Source organism: Orcinus orca, chromosome 1, assembly GCF_937001465.1.
Source record: "Orcinus orca chromosome 1, mOrcOrc1.1, whole genome shotgun sequence".
In the NCBI taxonomy this organism is placed as follows: Eukaryota; Metazoa; Chordata; class Mammalia; order Artiodactyla; family Delphinidae; genus Orcinus; species Orcinus orca.
Window position 1 is genome coordinate 48,049,836 of NC_064559.1, and position 19,545 is coordinate 48,069,380.

The 19,545-nt window shown below is 51.6% G+C and overlaps 1 protein-coding gene and 1 long non-coding RNA gene across 3 annotated transcripts in view; both read left to right on the forward strand.

Annotated features, from left to right (window-relative positions):
* The window catches only part of NCF2 (neutrophil cytosolic factor 2), a 26,007-nt gene continuing 6,462 nt past the window's right edge, over nucleotides 1–19,545 (forward strand). The window contains exons 1-13 of one of the 2 annotated variants that reach the window (XM_004275213.4): nucleotides 1–335; nucleotides 2,309–2,391; nucleotides 5,803–5,911; nucleotides 9,872–10,006; nucleotides 10,858–10,965; nucleotides 11,332–11,391; nucleotides 12,802–12,845; nucleotides 14,361–14,502; nucleotides 14,701–14,769; nucleotides 15,779–15,854; nucleotides 17,860–17,885; nucleotides 18,294–18,445; nucleotides 18,574–18,685. In XM_004275213.4, coding sequence (XP_004275261.1) covers nucleotides 162–335; nucleotides 2,309–2,391; nucleotides 5,803–5,911; nucleotides 9,872–10,006; nucleotides 10,858–10,965; nucleotides 11,332–11,391; nucleotides 12,802–12,845; nucleotides 14,361–14,502; nucleotides 14,701–14,769; nucleotides 15,779–15,854; nucleotides 17,860–17,885; nucleotides 18,294–18,445; nucleotides 18,574–18,685 — 1,290 coding nt within the window. In that variant the 5' untranslated portion in view covers nucleotides 1–161. Of the gene's footprint in view, nucleotides 336–705; nucleotides 933–2,308; nucleotides 2,392–5,802; nucleotides 5,912–9,871; nucleotides 10,007–10,857; nucleotides 10,966–11,331; nucleotides 11,392–12,801; nucleotides 12,846–14,360; nucleotides 14,503–14,700; nucleotides 14,770–15,778; nucleotides 15,855–17,859; nucleotides 17,886–18,293; nucleotides 18,446–18,573; nucleotides 18,686–19,545 lie in introns of those variants that run through there. The other variant, XM_033437950.2, reaches the window with a different exon arrangement.
* Nucleotides 2,398–3,087, forward strand: LOC125963127 (uncharacterized). Its single transcript, XR_007474927.1, has 2 exons — nucleotides 2,398–2,633; nucleotides 2,675–3,087. It is a non-coding gene; the product is annotated as an uncharacterized LOC125963127 (long non-coding RNA).

The window sequence follows — 19,545 nt, forward strand, 5'->3', positions numbered from 1 at the left end:
TCAGTTGCCGAAAGGTGGGGACATTTCCTGCCGCCTTTGCAACACTAAGGTGTCTCAAGGGAGGCTGTGCCCCATTCTGAGCTCCAGGCCGAGAAAGTGAGGGCCAGGGCAGCCCTGCCAGGGGAGACACCAGCTCACTGCCTCCCGGTTTGCACCCGACCATGTCCCTGGCCGAGACCATCAGCCTCTGGAATGAAGGGGTGCTAGCAGCCGACAAGAAGGACTGGAAGGGAGCCCTGGACGCCTTCACCGCTGTCCAGGACCCACACTCCAGGATTTGCTTCAACATCGGCTGCTTGCACACGATCCTGGGAAGCATGCCCGAGGCGGAGAAGGTGAGTGGAGATGCCTGTGCCCGTGGCCTCCCCCGGGCCTTGGTCATTAGCGGTTCTCAGCTCGGCTTCTCTTTAGAAACCTCTCAGGAGCTTCGGAAGCACAAAAGCTGCGCAGGCCCAACCCACCCCCAGAGATCCCGATTCAATTGGCCTGGGGAGGAGCCTGCGCAGCCACAGTTTTGAAAAGCTCCCCAGGTGGTTCTAACAAGCAACCGGCTGGGAACCCTTAGCTGTGGGTTATGCTCTCCTTTATTCTCCATCTATTACATTCAAATCATTCTGGAAACTTTCTTTAACACCTTTTTGAAAGCCTCCCTACTTTGTTTTTTCTATCAGCTGCTAGCCGCAGAATTTCCATCTCACTGCTTCACACCTGATTTTAAAGCACTGCTTTTGGCTTTCCGAGACGTTCCTGTGTGTGAGCTTTGCCTGCCCAAGAGATCAAGAGAAGGTGCTTAAGAAAAATCGGTTTCATCTCAAGTGACAATTCTGATCAATTATGTGGTGCATTCTTTTAAGGATTCTGAGGCCGGTGGAAGGAAAGCAGACGGTGATTGATTAATGATGTCTGCCGAGGACAAGTTGTGGGATGTCATGGTAACTTTCTCAACTATTTTTTCTCTCATCCTCCCTAGTATGGGGCTGAGCATTCTCAACAGTCACTTTTTCAGATTGGGCATGGTAAGCTGGAAACGGTATGGCGTTTGGAAGCGGAAAATCTAGGATCAAACCCCAGCTCTGCCTCTCTCTGGACCTTTGGTCTTCAGGAAGTCAAGTAGACTTCTGGCTCTCAGCTTCTGGAGAGGTTAAACATCATGAAGATTGAGTGAGGCACCAACTATTTTTTTAAATTAATTTTTATTGGGGTATAGTGGATTTACAGTGTTGGGTTAGTGTCTGCTGTACAGCAAAGTGAATCCGTTATTCATATACGTATATCCACTCTGTTTTAGATTCTATTCCCATATAGGAGGCACCAACTAGTAAAGTGCTGTGTAACTTCACACCACTGTGTAAATGTTAGTCCTTATTTTTACCTTTTACTGCAAGTCTTTGCAAGGTGGTGTGGACTCGCAGGCCCCTTGAAAGGGCTAGTTGCTACCACAGCCATTCTCACCCTGACAAAGAGGGAGAGAGAGGCCGCTTGGAACACCTGCAGAGACTGCCAAGCCTGCCTCCCGGCTCCAGAGTGGGCAGACAGGAGTGCAGAAGGGCCCTGCGTCTGGCTGGAGGGAGAGGGCCTCCACCTCCTCTCTGGAGCCTGACCAGGGGCTGAGCCAACGGCACCGCAGATGTACTGTCAGGAGAAGAGGTTGGCCAAGCTCGGCAGCTGGTCTGGGTGCAGCTCTGCCAGCAGGGGCTGTTGCCTCCGGCCTCTCAGGGCTCCTGGGCGAGGCTGTGCGGCCCAGTTCACCTCTCGGCCCGCCCACTCCGCCATCCACCCTTCGTCTCCCTGCTCTAGGTTTCTCTTTGCTTTCTTCTGCTCTGGCATCTCATTCTTTCTTTGGTTTCATACTTGAGTCCTCACTCCTGGCATTTTCTATGCATTCTTATTTGTTATTATTTAAATTGTATAATATTTCAAAACAGTGAACAAAATGGCCCTAAGAACACACATACTGATAATTACCTTAATTGCATAATATTTCTGTAATACATTTATAAAATAAATATTACGCTGTATATAACATTTTAATTAGGTTATTTTCAAATTTGATTACTTTTATTATTTTAATCCTGTCACTAATCTTGAAAGGCAGATGTGAATATCCCCATTTTACAGAGGAGAAAACTAAGGTTCAAGGAGATTAGGTAAACTGCCTCACGCTATGCCACTAGGAAGTGACAACACAGGGCATTCTGATCCCTCAGCCTCCGGTCACCTTCAAGACACGAACCATTCTCGTGACCTTTCCTGGCTCACCCTCTGGCTCATCTCACACCTCCTCACTGCCTGGCTGTTCTCCCCACAGGCCTTCACCGAAAGCATTAACCGAGACAAGCACTTGGCAGTGGCCTACTTCCAACGAGGGATGCTCTACTACCAGATGGAGAAGTAAGTGGTCCAGTGTTGCACAAGCTGGAGAAATGCACAGAGAAACCCCGAGGGGGTCTTGGTGATGCTGGACCTGGTGTTTGAGCAGTATCTCCCCAGCCTCTGTTGGGAAGCATGACTGGACCTTCTCTGGGAAGTTATGCAATCAGTCAGCAAGAGGCAGAAGCCCTCTCCGGGGAGGGAAAGCAGGCCTGCTGCCCATTTATGGCCCACAATGAGCCTACATAACTACCACAGGCTAGGTGTGGCACCCCACCAGTGTTCCTGATGGGTCATAGCCCAGGTGGTGATACCTTGTCCATCACGGGAGCATCCGTGGTGGTCTACTACTATGAGGTATTGAGCTGTCACACAATGACGACTGTCATGAAACCACATCAAAACCCTCCTTCGTTCCTGCAGAATGTGTTTTCAAACACCCGGTTTAATCCATTCAATGAGATAATTCAGCCACCAAAGTGAGAGTATAAGCAACATTATATGTACAAGAATATATTAAGGGCTTCCCTGGTGGCGCAGTGGTTGAGAGTCCGCCTGCCGATGCAGGGGATGCGGGTTCGTGCCCGGGTCCAGGAAGAACCCACATGCCGCGGAGCGGCTGGGCCCGTGAGCCATGGCTGCTGAGCCTGCGCATCCGGAGCCTGTGCTCCGCAACGGGAGAGGCCACAGCACTGAGAGGCCCGCATACCGCAAAAACAGACATCTAGCAGGGGGACTCCCACCCCGTTTTAAACACAAAGCAAGCCTTTTGAATAATGCCAGTTCTTTCTTTCTCCCTCATCCTGGGCCCAGATCTTTAACCATCCTGATGGGCAGAATTATGAGGAGGATTTTGTTGGGCTCATTCAACCCCAGGGAGACACAGGCGTTGTTATTTCACAGCTGAAACTCAGCTGCTGAGCCCGCTCGCCAGAGAGGCAGGTACACCCGCAGGTTAGTGGTGACAGAACTCACGCGTGCCCTCCGAGAGGACCTTCCGTGCTCTCACAAACAGGCAGTGGAACGTGAAACAGGACACCTGCCTTTCCACCTGCCTGCTTCTTGGCTCAGTGAGTCGGAAAGAACAGAGATGCTTACCTCGCCCCCCTTCAAGGGAATGCCTAAAAGGATGTGTAAATGACTTGAAATTCTTCTTTCTTCTTAAGGAATGACCTGCCTGCTTTTTTTTTTTTTTTTTTTTTTTTGCTGTACACGGGCCTCTCGCTGTTGTGGCTTCTCCCGTTGCAGAGCACAGGCTCCGGACGTGCAGGCTTAGCGGCCATGGCTCACGGGCCCAGCTGCTCCGCGGCACGTGGGATCCTCCCGGACCGGGGCACGAACCCGCGTCCCCTGCATCGGCAGCATCGCCCCGCATCGGCAGGTGGGCTCTAAACCACTGCGCCACCAGGGAAGCCCTGACCTGCCTGCTTTTAACAGGTTTTACAATCAGCTTTATTAACAAGGATGTGTTAGAGGAAACCATCCTTCTGTTTCAAACGCAGGTCTCCTGCTGCTGTTCCTCCTGCAGCCCCTGCAGCTGTGGGACCTCCTTCCAACCAAATGATGACAGAATGTCCAGCTTCCCTCCCCCCACCTTGCCGCTACCCTGGGACCTCTTGGCCAGCCTGCCCTCCTGGCCCGCTCCAGGCTTCCCCGAGATCAGTGTTCCAGCTTCTACAACTATGTATTTTTATTTCCTGATAATAGTTAATACAGTATGTGGTGTTCAGTAAGCATGTAAGAAAAGATTGGTATATGAATTTAATTGCCAGTTTTAGAGTTGGACCTGTAAGTATTAATAATAATAGTAAATTATTATATATATATAAATATGTAGATTATATTACTTATATATATAATAAAAATAGTAAATTACTGTGTGTGCCAGGCACCGTCCTAAGCACCTGAATGCTTTGTGCTCTTACTATTCTCTAATTCTAAAGATGAGGAAACAGAGAAATTAAGTAACTTGCCCTTTGTCAGTAGATAGTAAGTGGCAGAGACAGGACTCCAGTCTCGGTGGGTGTGACCTCAGAGGTTAGCCCCAGGAGCACACAGTAGCCAGCTTCTCCTGCGCTCTGCCCCTTGAGTGTAATATGCTCCTTGTAAACAGTGCACTCCCTATACTATCAATGTGGAAGCTGAGGCCAGGGAAGCAATTTGCCAGGGTCTCCCAGTTAGCGGCGGGGCTGGCCGCAGTCTCTCGGCCCCTGTCCTAGGGTGCCTTCATTACCCCACACCACCTCTCGAGGGTCCCCGCCAGCCTGTGTCCAGATCCCAGGCTTGCCTTCAAGGGAAGCCACACGTGGCAGCTCTGGGTCAGACAGTGTCCGGGGGGCTTTTGGTTCAGTTGTCTGCTGGGAGCCACCAGACAGCCACATTTGTTCCTGCCAGGACAGGGGCTGGCGTGGGGATGGGGAAAGCTTGATGTTTGCTGCTTCTACCCCCTGCTGTCTGGCAATGGCTCCCTCCCACCAGGGCATCTGTGGAGGTCAGGGGCAGGCCAAGCAGGTCTGGTCCAGGTCCTGCCCACGCCCCCATGGGTACTATTTTTTTAAGTGGTTTTTGGGTTGTTTGTTTGTTTGGGGGTGTTTTTTTGGCCGCACTGTGTGGCATGTGGAATCCTAACCAGGGATCGAACCCGTGCCCCCTGCATTGGGAGCCCGGAGTCTTACCCACTGGACCACCAGGGAAGTCCCGCCCATGGGCACTGTTGATATGGTCGGCCCTATTCTCCACCACGAATCCAATGACAGCCGCCCTGATTCACCTTGAGCCAGTCAGCACAACGCCAACCCAACAAAGCAGAAGGGCGGTGCCAGAAGTGCTAGAAATGCTGTCTGGCTTAAGTGATGCTTTCTGTTTCCTTTTTCCCAAAGCGTGTGGAGGAGGAGGGAGGGGACAGGAGACTACAAAGGCCACAAAACCAGTAGCTAAGCTGGACTCAGGAGAAGCTGAAAGAGAAAGCTCTGGGCAGGAGGGTGATGCCAGTGGCAGTGAGGAGGGGCCCCTTGGAGCTGCGTCAGGCTGGCCTGGCCTCCTGGTAGGAAGCAAGGCACAGGCCATGGTCTGATCAGCCCCGTGGGGACGTGGAGGCCAGCAGGTGCTGCTCTGCTTAAAGCTCTCAGGGGAGACTGAGGCTCTCTTGGGAAGTGACAGAAAGGTGGGAGGTGTGTGTAGTCAACAGAGACAAAAATACCTGTGGCTGCCTGAAACTGGGAGGCTGGCAGGGTTACTGGCATGCACAACCCCAGGGGGTGCCGTTCACACTGGGTTCTGTGGGATGCTGGGGCTCAGGATTGGCGAAAAACTAGAGAAGGTCAAAAGAGATTAGACAGGCTTCTTGTCCTAGTGAGACGGACGTGCAAAGAGCAGCAGACACACGTTTTATTCTTTATGCCTCCGTACCTTCAACTGGTTTCTTTCCTGCAGATATGATTCCGCCCTTAAAGACCTTAAGGAGGCCCTGACTCAGCTTCGAGGGAACCAGCTGATCGACTACAAGATCCTGGGGCTACCGTTCAAGCTGTTTGCCTGTGAGGTGAGAAGGAAGGGCCCAGCCTGGGCAGGGGTGGCTGCTGGCTGAGGGGCAGCTGACAGATGCACGTCGATCTGTTGACACATCCGGGAGCCTGGAAAAGGCATTTCGCCTCCCCTGCCTTAGGACTCCGATTTTTCCCTTAAGAAAAGACTCAGATCAATTGCTTCGGGCTCCTCATGGAGTCCTCAGTTACCTGAGTTCATGGATTTGAATAACGTGAGGCTCAAAGGACCATGTAGAAATGAGTTTGCTGGGTTCTCTGAAGGGAGGCTTAGCTGCACACGAGTATGTTGGCCTGTGAAAGTTGTCCCAATAATTTGTATAATTCAGGCGAACAGACAATTTTCTCAGCATCATACTGACAAATCCAAAATCACGGGTTCACTTGCCATACAGAACCTGCCTTAACCCCGCGCAGTTCCCAAGTTGACACTCTTTGCGATGCGTGGTCTGGCCTCATGTACTTGGTATATACCCAAAGAGAGAGAGGACAATTTAGCACCAAGCTGTCCCCTCCTGGTCAAAGAACAGCTCAGAGCACACAGTTAGGAAAGGTCTCCATAGAAGGATAACTTATGTTCTGTATGACCAAGACGGAGAGGCATGTCTGGCTGTGACTTCATAGGTTCATGTACTTTTTCCAACCCACCCTCTGCACTCCCGTTCTAAACCCCAAATATATACCAGTAGCTTTAAAACTAAAATTCATGCAAATATCATAGATCTTTATTTAGAAGAATTGGTGAAAAAATGTCCCCTTGTTTTAGTTTCTCAGACAGGAGAAGCCAAGTGTCCCCAGGGTCACTCAAGGCTAATAATAGAGTCCACAGCTGCCTGGGCCCCTGGGGACACATGTCTACCCCCAGCCCTGTGACAGGATAGCAACTTACTTCAGTTCTCCCACACTAGGGAAATGAGGCTTTTCGGTGGGAATTGGCTGGCATTTGGCCGGCTTCTAGAGTACCGTCTCTCAACTGTGGTCCTTTTGATACGTTGGACCAGCTCATTCTTTATTGTGGGGACTGGCCTGTGCATCGTAGGGTGTTGACCAGCATCCCTGTCCTCTACCCACTAGATGCCTGTAGCACCCCACCCGCAGTGTGACAACCTAAAATGTCTCTAGATATTGCCAATTACCCCTGATTGAGAATCACTTACACAGAACCGCTAGAGAAAGAATCCTAGAATGGTACTATCAAAGCAGAATTCCATGGGAGGAACATTCCTCCTCTAATTGGAGTTGAAATGACCAGGGGGCAGGAAATACTGGCTGTATGGGCTTCTCTGTAAGTGAGGCTGGACTTTTCAGGGTCCCGTACACCACATGGGACACTCCAGTCACTTCCCTACTTATAAAGCCACCGCTTCCTTCCCACCAGGGTTCTGAGAAATCACACCATCCTTTTTGAAAAGAGTCTGGGGCTTTTCTGGTCATGGAGTCATAAAAACCTGTTGCTAGAAAAGGTCTTAAGAGCAGGTGGCTGAGAACCAAACAGGAAGTTTTAAATGGCTTCGAGCTCTCCTTTCTTCCTGCACACGTGTTCAGGGTTGGGCCGGGCTGGCCAAGCATGTATGCGGAGGGCAACAGCTCATTGCTGCTCAGAAATAGCCCAGGAAGGGAGCCTAGATCTCCGTGTCTGGGCTTGGTCCCTGTGTCCGTCGTTCAGCACGAGCCACTAACTCTGTGGAAAAACCAACCATGTCCCCCATCCATACTTGCCTTGATAAACTGTCCTTTTTATCTGGATGAGGCCCTGGACCAAATCACAGTGTGGGTGGCAGGCTGGTATAGAGAAGTGTATTAATGATCTGCTGCTGATTACCAAATTGCTCTACAGCAGAGTGGCTTAAAACAATACTGTTGATTCTCTCACAGTTTCTGGGGTCAGGAACCCAAGCTTGGCTGGGTGGTGCTGGCTCAGTGGCTCTCGTGAGGTTGCAGTCAGGATGTTGGCAAGGCTGCTGTCATCTGAAAGCTTGGCTGGGGCCGGAGGATCTACTTCTAAGGTGCCTGGCAAGTTAGTGTCACTGGTTGTCAGGAGGCCTCAGTTCTTTGCCACATGAACTTCTCCATAAGGTGGCCTGAGTCCTGTCATGACATGGACTTCCGCCCGAGGAAGTAATGAACCAAGAGAAAGTCATGTGGAGCCTCAGTGTCTTTTATAACTTAGCTTCAAATGTCACACCTCCCTCATTCCCATAATATTCTATTGGCTACACCTGTCAGCTCCCTTGGATGTGGGAGGGTGAGAATCACGGGAGCCATCTTGGGATCTGAGAGACAGGGATCAGATCCCTGCCCAACACTTACTAGTTGTATAAACCTAGGGAAGTCATGTGTCATTTACTAGCCTCAGGTTCCTCATCAGCTGTAAAGAAAGGCTGAGTACTTACCTCATACACATTTGCTAATAAATTCACTCGTTTTTGCATACATTTATAATGCCTGCTGGTGTCAGGCAGTGGAGGTCCAGGAGTCCACAAGACAGTGTCAGCTGCAGAAGCTCATGGTCACGTGTAATGCGAGGTGATAAGGTTAGGGCAAGAGAAGGGCTAGGGAAGGACTATGGAAGCACGGAAGTGAGGCCCCTACCTTGTGTGGTGGTTGTGGGGTTAGAGGTAATGCAGATAAAGTGCCTGGCCCAAAGGGGTGGTCAGTAAATGGTATCGTTGATGATGGTGATGATGATGATAAAGACAATGACAAGGACAGGCAGCACTGATTTCCAGGAGCCCCAAGTTCTTCGTAGATTTAGCCTTCTGACTGCAAACACACAGAAACCCCAGATGGCATCAGTCTGCAGACTCGGCCCTGTGCTCTTCCCCCAAACCATGTGGGCTCTCCCCGAGAAGGCAGGCGAGACCTCTTTGCTCAGCCTCCGGGCAAGTCCCAAGATAGTTCCCCAGATAATAGTAATGAGAGCAATGAATTCAGCACCTCGTGTGTGCCAAGCAATTGAACTCAGTGCTTTATGTGAATTATTTATTTCTGACAAAAATCTGGGGGCAGGAAACATTACTATCACCATTTTATAATGAAGCCGAGGCCACATGCTAGCAAACAGCCCTGGGGTACCTCCACTGCACTGCCTCCACGTGTTAACAGCTTGGAAGGCCAACAATCCCCTTCTCCAGCCGGGCCTCGGTTGACCAGTTCTACCTCCTCTCTGAGGCCCTGGAGAACTGCCCACACCCCACCCCGGGGCATCAGGCTGTGACTCCCATCACTTTCACCTGGGAAAAGCTTATAGCATCTCCTGGCTGTTTAGTCGTGCTCCATACATGCTGCAAGGAGCCCTAAGAACTTGCTGCACTGTCGTTAAAAAGAAGTAAAGTCAACCCTACTTGTGAGCTGCCATCTTGATTTTCTCCCACCCCAGGTATAGTGCTGCCCTGGGTTTGTATCGAGCCTCCTTCCACCTCCAGTGGACTTTTGCCCATAGAGTTTCCTCCTGCCCATATGACGACATCACAGTCTTGTTACTCCTGTGTTCTGCACAGGGTTCTCTTGGTGCTGATGCCGAACGATGCATCTGGAACCCTCTCTCTCTCTCCATCCCACACCTGTCCAGTCTTTGAGCCCTGGCTCAGTGGCAGAAGCTGGTCTGGGAGGCCCCAGACCTGTATTTTATTCCCAACTCTTCAAGGGGCGTTGACCACACCACCGTTCTCAATACCAAAACCACACAATAATTCTAGTCCCCTGCTGACCTGCCTGGCTGTTGAAAGAACGCACACGATGTTGGATTTGTGCATTACATGATGTTTTCTGTACACCGTCCTTGTGCTAGATATAACTCAGGAGCAAGATTGATGGTATTTTGGATATTCCCAGGAGAGCTGGGAAAGGGAGAAATGTCACCAGGCAATATTCCGGGAACACACGTGCAAGCTCTCCCCTGCGTGGTCCCTAGATTCCGAGCAGCCTCAAGTTTTATGTTGCGGCCTGTGCTTTTCTAGGTGTTATATAACATTGCTTTCATGTACGCCAAGAAGGAGGAATGGAAAAAGGCTGAGGAACACTTAGCATTGGCTGTGAGCATGAAGTCTGAGCCGAGACATTCCAAAATCGACAAAGCCATGGAAAGCGTTTGGGTGAGTGCGCTGGGGAAGCAGGTGGCAGGAGGACTTGCTTGGGTTTGTGTTTGTTTTTAGTGCACGTGCGGATCGGGACGTCGTAATCGTGGTGCTTTTAGCTCCTCTGAACTCTGGGTAACACTGATCTTGGGGCATGTTTCCATGTGGTATGGGACAGCAGAGCCCTCCTCATGCCCCTCTGAGGGGCGCCTGGTGGCAGCCGGGGAGGGGGAGAGGCTGGGGGCTGGGGCCGGCACACAAGGGCAGAGGCTGTGCCCGCTTGCTCACCCCTGGGTCCTCGTCACCTGGCTCTGTGCCAGGTGCATGACCGCTCTCAACAAAAATGCATTGATTATGTGAACGAATGGTGAAACGTGTCCATAGTTGGAGCACAGCTGGGGATGAAGCTGGTTTTAAATAAGATTTTTAAATACCAGGAACGAGGGGGCTCAAGTCAGTCTGTACATGCCTATCCACGTCTGCGGACACCAGTCCCAAGAGAGCACTGTCGTGGGCCTTGCTTGGGTCAAGGGCCACCTTCGTGGTTGTGGTGCCTCCCGGGCCGTGAGTACCAGCCCTGCCTGAGCCACACAGAGTGGGAAAGGGGCAGCTCCCCTAGGAGAAGAGCGTGCTGGGCAAGCAACACCCACAGATGGCCTCATGGCCCCTCGGTGTAAGGCGATTGTGAACCCAAAGGGTCCTACCTTAGACACCCTGAAATAATAACAAGTCCGGCCCTGCACGTTGAGAAGAAGTGCTCTTGTGAGGTTATCTCAACGGATCCATGCCTCCATTCATTGAGGGACGCAGAACAAGCACCCTTAGCCCCATTTCACAGGTAATAAAAGACCATGTTCTCTGTGTTTTAGAAACAGAAGCTGTATGAGCCAGTGGTGATCCCTGTGGGCAGGCTGTTTCAGCCAAATGAAAGGCAAGTGGCTCAACTGGTCAAGAAGGATTACCTAGGCAAGGCCACGGTAAGTGAGGTCACTCAGCGTCCCCTGAGACCCCTCCGGCATGGGCCCTGTGGAGCAAGGGGAGAAGGACTCTTGGGAAAAGGGCACCTGCCTTGTGGCTCTGCCCTGGGAGAGCAGCACCTTCTAACCCAGAGGGTCAGCAAGCCCATCCTTAGCCGCCCTCCACTTCTGTTCTTTTTTTTTTTTTTTTTGCGCTACGCGGGCCTCTCACTGCTGTGGCCTCTCCCGTCTGCCCTCCACTTCTGGAACCAAGTACCCGCGAGAACAGATCCAGGGTGTGAGAAAGGAGGGAATCTTGGGGAAAACCACAGAAGGAGGGGGAAGCAGTGCTGACCGAGCCCTCACACCTTCCTTTCTCCATTTCAGGTCGTGGCATCTGTGGTGGATCAAGACAGCTTCTCGGGGTTTGCCCCTCTGCAGCCACAGGTGAGGTGGTCCTGTCCTTCTCCATGGGTCGAGGTCTCCAGAGCTCTCTGTGAAACACCCAACTGGGGAGAATATTTGTGCTGAGCTGCCTCGTTTTAAGGGCTCCTTCAGCTGAGCTCTCAGTGCCACTGAGACCCTTCTCTGTCACGGGTCCCATGACTGGTGGGGGAATGAGGCAGTTTTACGCTTAATCTCAAGTCCTCAGGAACCAACACTCCTGCTTCTCCCCAAATGCCAGGCTTCACTTCTCTAAGTTCTAAGAGCTCTGGTGTGTATTGTCTCTCCCGAAGTCTTGACCGTTCTCTCAGGAAATTGAAACACAGCTAGGGAAGGCTTTTTCACAATGCCTCTTCTCAGACACAGGACACAGGGGCTGGTAGGGGACTCCCATGGGACCCGGGGCCTGAGGCCGTGGCTCTTGTGGCTGCATCTGTCTGCCGGCGTGCAGAAGATTTCCTCGGGAACACAGGTTGGGGGCCCAGGGTGAACCATCTTTCTGCTCAAGCTGGGCTCAGAGACACAGATCCAGATGGATTAGGTGACAGTGGGTCTAGAAATGTGAAGGCAGAGCTCCCTTATGAAGGGAAGAGGGTAGGGCCGGCTAAGGAAAATTCTAGCTCTGCTGCAAAAGAACCGTGATGGACAGGAGTGTCGGTCCACACTAGCAGAGGGAGGCGTTTCTGAGCGTGGCAACCACGGTCCAGTGTACACACATCCGGTTACCCTGAGAGCAGCGCTGACAGCCTCCGGGGTCAGAGAGATGACCGCTGACCGACACCGGGGCACTGGAGGGTAAGATGAGCAAAGGAGGAGAACAAGAGAGCCACAATTCTTTGACCTCTTGCTTCACCATAAAGTTGAAGAGAGCCTTGCGGGATTCCCTTGGGCTTCAGGGCAGCCAGGGGACTCCCAGAGGGGAAGAAGCCTGGATAACTGGGCTCCGTGCTATTCAGTGTAGAACAGGGAACACACCTCAAAAGGAGAGTCTTGCCTGCTCAGTGGCCCTTGGGTTCGTTTTTAAATACCCACGAGTGTCATGTGACAGAGCAGACGATAACTATAGAGCAGCGCTTTGGGAAACTGTTCCAGGAAGGGGATGGAGCTCAAAGGCAAAAGCACCCTCATGACACGTGTTGCTCTGTGATCGCTGAACTCCAGAGACCAGGTGTGGCTCAAGATGAATTGCTGTGCTGGTGAAACCTGGGCCCTGGGAGCTGGTGGGAGGCGTTATTTTCGTGTTTAGTCAGGGCACAGTGTCCTCTCCCTAGACAGTGTTCTGATTGAGCCAGAAATGCAGTCTTTGATATTCTGGTCTGGAAGGAGGCTTAAATTACCCTTAACCGTCTGTTCTCTCTCCCCCTCCTTCACTTACTGTCCTGCCCTTCTTCATTTCTCCTGAATGTTCAATAGGCAGCTGAGCCTCCGCCCAGGCCCAAGACCCCAGAGATCTTCAGGTAAGTTAGATTTAGGCCAAAATGCAGACTACCCAAACTCCAAGCCTGAACTGATGGCAACAAAGGGCTGAAGAAGGTGAAGCTGGGGTCGGGGGCCAAATCCTGTGCAGTTTAGCCCAGCATGCCCGCTCCTCCTGCTTTCAGGGCTAGAAGGGAGTGAGGCAGGGGACGGAGCCCTGGCTGTGGTGGGGTCGACATGGGGGTCTGGCCACAGCTGCGTGGTGGCCCCGTGTCCCCAGGTCAAGGTGCGCCCAGAGAGTGAGGGGTTGTTGCTGAAGTGCAGCAGTGTCTGTGGAAGGTCGCCGCTGGGGGCCGCACGCCGACCTCAGGGTGGAGAGCTCTCTGCAGGCCGCAGCCCCCTCGGAGGAGGGGAGGCCGGGCTTCTGGAATCAGGCGAGCAGAGTGATTCCAGAAGCTGGAACGGCACGTCCTTTCCTGTGTGGGCGTTTTTCACTCCCTATTGGCACCCGTTTTCTGAAGAAGGAAGAGGAAGGACTCAAGAAAAAGAAGTCATGTTTCTGTAAGATGAGAAGCCAAGAATGACATAACCTACAGCTTTCTTAAGAGTTATCTCTAAGTGAGGAAACAAGCCTAGCTCCCGCGTCCGATAGGGAAGGGTGTCACAAAAGCTGAAAAAAGTACCAAAGCAACTACAAAAGTCAGGGGGCTGGATTCGCTCATTCCTCAACTCTCCATGTGCTGGTGGGGGCAGTATCCCCTATATACATGAATCCGGTGTTTGGAAACAAAAGGAGGGGCTGGAGGGAAAGGCAGGAGCAGAGTGGGAGGGAGGGAGAACCAGCAAGGCCAGAGCGAGTGGAGGGAACGTGGGCCTGCCTCAGTCACACGCTCCGAAGTGGCACAAATGGGACGCCCCAAGGGCAAAGCAGGCCTTGAGGAAACGGTAAAGGAGAAACGACATTGTACAAGGCACAGCTAGGCCAACCTCAAAGCTCTTTACGCTCTCCCCCAAGCCTCCCGGCTCATCTCTCCCCCCGCCTGGTGGGGGGCTCATCTCTCCCCCGCCGTGTGCCCGACCCACCCCCATGCTGGCTCTAGGTGATTGCTCTTCCCCCCTCCCCAACTCATCTTCCTCACCCCGCGGGCTCTCCCCCACCTTCACCTTGTGCCCCTCCTCTGATTGGGCTCTACCCAGGCTTCGGCGCTGGCTAAGCATACCCAGGAAACTTCCTCCTCAGAAGGGAAGGGAGGGCAGGGATGCCAAGGCCTCGTTATGAGTGTTGTTATATTTCTTTTGTGCCACTTGCACGTATGGTTACGGAGCACGTTCACGTGCAGTTTCCTACCGAGTCCTCTTGGGACCTCAGGCAGGCAACCTCCCTGCTCAGGGTCACCTGAAGTGGAGTTAGAAGGTGCCTGGAGTGAGCCGGCTCCATGGCCATAGTTGCTGGTCCATAGCGCCAGGGGATGGGATGCGGTCCAGGCTAGACAGTGGTTGGGATCTTGTATCTTGTGTCTATCCCCTCTTCTTCTCCCCCCTGCCTCCCCCTGCAGGGCTCTGGAAGGAGAAGCCCACCGTGTGCTGTTTGGGTTTGTGCCTGAGACACCAGAGGAGCTCCAGGTCATGCCAGGGAACATCGTCTTTGTCTTGAAGAAGAGCAGTGATAACTGGGCTACGGTCATGTTCAACGGGCAGGTATTCAGAGGACCAGGGGCGGGCTTGGGGGCACGGGATCCTGGCAGCACATGGAAGAGCTTTTTGAGGAGCAGTACCTGCTACCCTCTTTCAACTGTCCACCCACCCCTCCCCATGTCTCTGGGCTGTTCTGTGCTGTGACCACTGATGAGCGCATCTCTATTTCCCACTTTCTGGCTCCGTGGTGCTGCACTGCAGAAGGGGCTTGTTCCCTGCAACTACCTTGAACCAGCTGAACTGCGGATCCATTCTCAGCAGAAGCCCCAGGTACTGTAGTGCCAAGGTCTGACCTGTTCCCCCCACTTCCCCCCCAAGCCCCCCACCGACAGACCACGGAAGAGAGAAGAGCAGCGCGGAAGAGGCGCTGAAGACACACTAGTCCCGAGCCCACCTTGCATTGGTACCAGCTACCCAGAGTGGAACCTGGGGATGAAGGAAAAAACCCAGATGTGCTGAGTAGAGGCATTCGCAGGACCTACCGGGGCCCCCCAGCTCTGTGATTCCTCCCGGTCAGGGGTGACTTGACCAAAGCTGTAGCCTATGAATGTTAGGTCTTCCCAGAATGTCCTCTTCACCTGGAAGAATAGTCAATGTGTTGGCTGGTGAAATCCATGCAAATTTAGAAATCTGCTTTAAAACACTGAATGAGCACAGGCCTTGCCAGCCACTGCTTCTGATGCTGCTGCCACCGCACCCTCAGCCCCCATCTCAGTGACCTGCCCTTCTGCCAGGCCTGAGGAGTGGTCTTTGCTGCATCCATGCAGATGTCTGATGGCAGTGGACCCCGTCTCTCTCTAGACTATGCAACCAGTTGTCCTCTGTGGGCTTGGCCCTCCCTGGCCAGAGTCACTATGTCCAGATGACTTGACAAGTTCTAACTGCCATGCAAATGGGAAGTGGAATGTTTCCTTTGAAGGGGCAAGATGTGGAGTGAGAGGGTGAGCTAAGACAAGACTCGGGGTCCTACCCCATCTCCAGTGGGTTTCCAGTGTGGCTCAACAGGGTGATTAGGCAGCAAGGGCCTTTTACCTGGGGGCTAGGATCCTCATTTCTACTGCGATTGGTTTTCACCAGGTCAACCTTGCGTCCCATTTAACCAACACTTTCCTTAGTCTCCCCTGAATGTTACCACCCCCCCCCCCAGCTTTTAGGAAGTCGTTTGCATCTGGCTCCTTTCCATGGGGGTCTGCAGGGTCTGCCCTGCCCCCAACTCCTACCCCTGCCTAAGAACTGTGTCTGAATGAAGGTTCTCACCCTCTCTTCCTGTTCCCTCCAGGAGGAAACCTCGCAGGAGCCTGATATCCCAGGTCCTCCCAGTTCCAGGGCTCCTGGGAGACCCCAGTTGTCACCAGGTTTGTGTCTCTGGAGCAACATCCCAGGGCTGGGTGTAGCTGCTCTCCCAGCCTTCCAGGGAAATGTGGTTTCTTGTCCTCCCAGCAGGCCACTCAGTTTAGGACCGCACGGCCCCAGAGGCCCCTCCCTCCTGTACCACTCACCACTCACCAACCCCAAACATAGGACATCGATGGCCTTCCTCCCTGCCTGCTCCAGAACACTCGTGGGGCTTGGGCACACGTAGCTGCTTTCTAGGGGCACTGAGTATCCCAGCTCGCTCATCAAGTACGGAGACCTCAGCCCAGGAGGAAAGTTTCAAGTAATTGCTTCACATGTTTACTTAAAAGGCGGATGCAGTGGCTCTTTTCAAATGTCTGAGGAACTCTGTCTGGAAAAGAAACTGCTCTGCAGAGCCCTGAGGGCTGGACAAAGAACCATGGGGCAAGTGTGAAAGGCAGACTCTCCTGATGTGTGGAGACGGCTGCCCTGGGAAGTCAGGGGCTTTTTGTCACTGGTATAGATTAAGCCGATTCTGAGTAAGTGCTTGGCAGCGGTGCACTGAATAGGTGGCATGTCCAGATCCTAGGTCAGTGATTGTCATGCCCACCTGGTCATTAGAATCACTTGGGATGCTCCCCGCCCCTATTTTTATTTTGAAAATATCAAGCCTACAGAAAAGTTGAAAGTATAGTACAATAAACACCAGAATACCTTTCACCTAAATTCAGTAATTGTTAACATTTTGGACCATATACTTGCCCTGCTCCTCTCTCTAGTATAAAATGTTTTTCTAGTGGCTGAGCCACTTGAAAGTAGGTTACAGACTCATGATACTTCACCCTACACTTCAGCGTCTGTCTCCTAAGAACAAGGACATTCTTCTGCATAAGCACAATATAATTGTTATATCTAGGATAATGTCAATATTATATCTTAATTATATAATATAAATTGTATATTTCATATTCAAATTTCTCCTACTGCCCCCCAAAATGTCCTTGATAGCTTTTTTTTTTTTGGTATTTTCTGTCTAGGGGTCCAGCAAACATATTAACCTAGGAAGATTTTAAGAATTTGGATTCCTAGGCCTTTGATTCTGGTGTTTTAGGACTGGAATCAGGCTTAGGAACCTGTATTTCTAGAAAAAACTTCCCAAGTGATTCCAGTGATCAGCTGGGTTTTAGATCAGTGATCTTTTTTGATCATACACCCCTCCCCACCACGGTGAATATCTTTAGAATATCTTTTTGTTTTGTTTTGTTTTTTTGTTTTTTTGTTTGTTTGTTTTTGCGGTATGTGGGCCTCTCACTGTTGTGGCCTCTCCCGTTGCGGAGCACAGGCTATGGACGCGCAGGCCCAGCAGCCATGGCTCACGGGCCCAGCCGCTCCGCGGCATGTGGGATCCTCCCGGACCGGGGCACGAACCCGTGTCCCCTGCATCGGCAGGCGGACCCTCAACCACTGCGCCACCAGGGAAGCCCTAGAACATCTTTATCTTCTCTTATATAAATTATATACATACTGCTATATTAATATATTTTGCACATTAGAAAACATACACAAAAATAAGGGACAAAATGAAAATAAGTGGTTCTAATATTTCTTCTAGTGGCCCCTGGCTCATCTTACACTCTCTGATTTTCATTTCTACGGAGCCCACTGCTTTAACTGACCTTTGGGAGTCTTGAATGATACCACTACACCAGCAGCACTGCTGTTAACTGACTTTGGGGAATCCCTCCCTAACCCCATGGGTTGGTGAGAATGCGATGGTCCTTTGATAATTACCTATATCCTCCCTAAATCAGAGACTTGGTTCATCTGTGTGTTCATGGCTTCGCCCTTCACATCACCCCAGTGATTTACCCTGCAGTTTATTACGATTAGTAATCATCCCAGAGGTTAAAGGACATGAAGTTGGGTGCCCTGTTCTAAGAGGTTTCCTCTTGTATATGGCAGGGGCTGGCCAAGAGTGTTCATTCATCATTGTCTTTTGTTTTATTCCTTACCTTCTTCATTTAGGTCAGAATGAAAAAAAAGAGCCCAAGGTAACTTTTTTTTTTCCTTGTACTATTTTAAGTGGTAGAGGAAGGAAGAGCTTGGGCTGCCCACTTAAGCATGTCCACGGGTGTGTCTCCCTGGATTACAGAAAGAGACCCAAAGGAAGGGTAGACCAGATGCTACCACATATACAGGGACACCCTCGACAGTCCCTCCCTCCTCCATGCACACACTGCCTACTGGCCCATGGCTGGTGGGCCAGATCTAACCCAGCAGGAATTCTTATCCAAGTGAGGGTTGGGCTGGAGGACAGAGCTCTGAAGGCCCTCTTGTGTTACTGTGAAACCAGGTACTTCTTGGCCTCTCCCTGTCACGGGGTGCTCCCTGTGATCCGGCATGTTTCTCAGAGGAAGCCTCAGACGCTCATGAGTTCCCTTTGCTTGCTCTCCCCACAGGAAGTCAAGCTCAGCGTCCCCATGTCCTACACACTCAAGGTGCACTACAAGTACACAGTGGCCATGGAAACTCAGCCCGGGCTCCCCTACAGCCAGGTCCGGGACATGGTGGCTAAGAAGCTGGAGCTCCTACCGGAACATACGAAGCTGAGGTGAGCTCCACGCAGGGGGCAGTTAGGGGGACAGCTGGGGAGCCTGCTGCTGGCCTGGTGGATGGCAGTGGAGGATGGTTCTGCACCGATGCTCTCTGACTTGATTCTTCCTCGTTATCTCTACCCAGCTATCGGCCTCGGGACAGCAGTGAGCTGGTGCTCCTTTCAGAAGACAGCATGAAGGATGCCTGGGCCCAAGTGAAAAACTACTGCCTGACTGTGTGGTGTGAGAACACAGTGGTGAGTGCGGTGAGCTCAAGGGCATCTGAGGCCATGTTTCTAATGGGCCGCTTCCTCAACAGCAGTTCAGCATTTACCCGGCACCTTCTGTGTGCCTGTCACTAGGCTTGGTGTCAGGGATACGGTGGGTGACAAGCCTCAGCTCTGCCTCTGTTCCATTGCATCCTCACCTGGGTTGCAGCCAAGAGAGGGTTTCCCACAAGAGAAGAGCAGGCCCAGGCGCCCAAAGAAAGCTTCTAGTCCCTTCCATCTGCTGCCACACCTAACTGTTTCAATGTTTAGACCCATCACTATCAAGCAAGGTTGGAATGAAGTCATAGCTTGAGGCTGAGCTCACAGCCATTCTTCACCTTAAGTTTCCACGGGTTAGAACACTTGGGAGTGAAAGAAAGTAGTGAGCATTTATTTCACAAAGAGATGCCTTGGATAGAAACCTCCTACTAACAGCAAAGCATCTATTGAGAACTTCCCATGTGCCAGGTACCATGCAGTCTGTGTATAATTCTCATAATCCCCATAACTCTATGAGGCAGGTATTGTTATCCTATTTTGTAATTTAGGTAACAAGGCAAAGGGAGGTGAACCTGACCAAGATTACACAGAGCCTGCCTGTTGTACTCTTGAACACCTCGTGATACTAACAGTAAAAGGGCAGGTTATGTATAGGACCTGAGGTCTAGAAAAGAGTTAACTGACTTTCCAGTAAGAATAAAGGGAGTCAGAAGCAAAGTTCGAGGCTAAAAGTAGTAGATACAAGTTATTACTCTTGGACTTTGTCCCTTAGTCTCTCAAGGAAAAGTTGCCATTTCTTTTCGTTGTAGATGTTAATTATCTCCCCCAATAATGGTCCTTGGAAACCA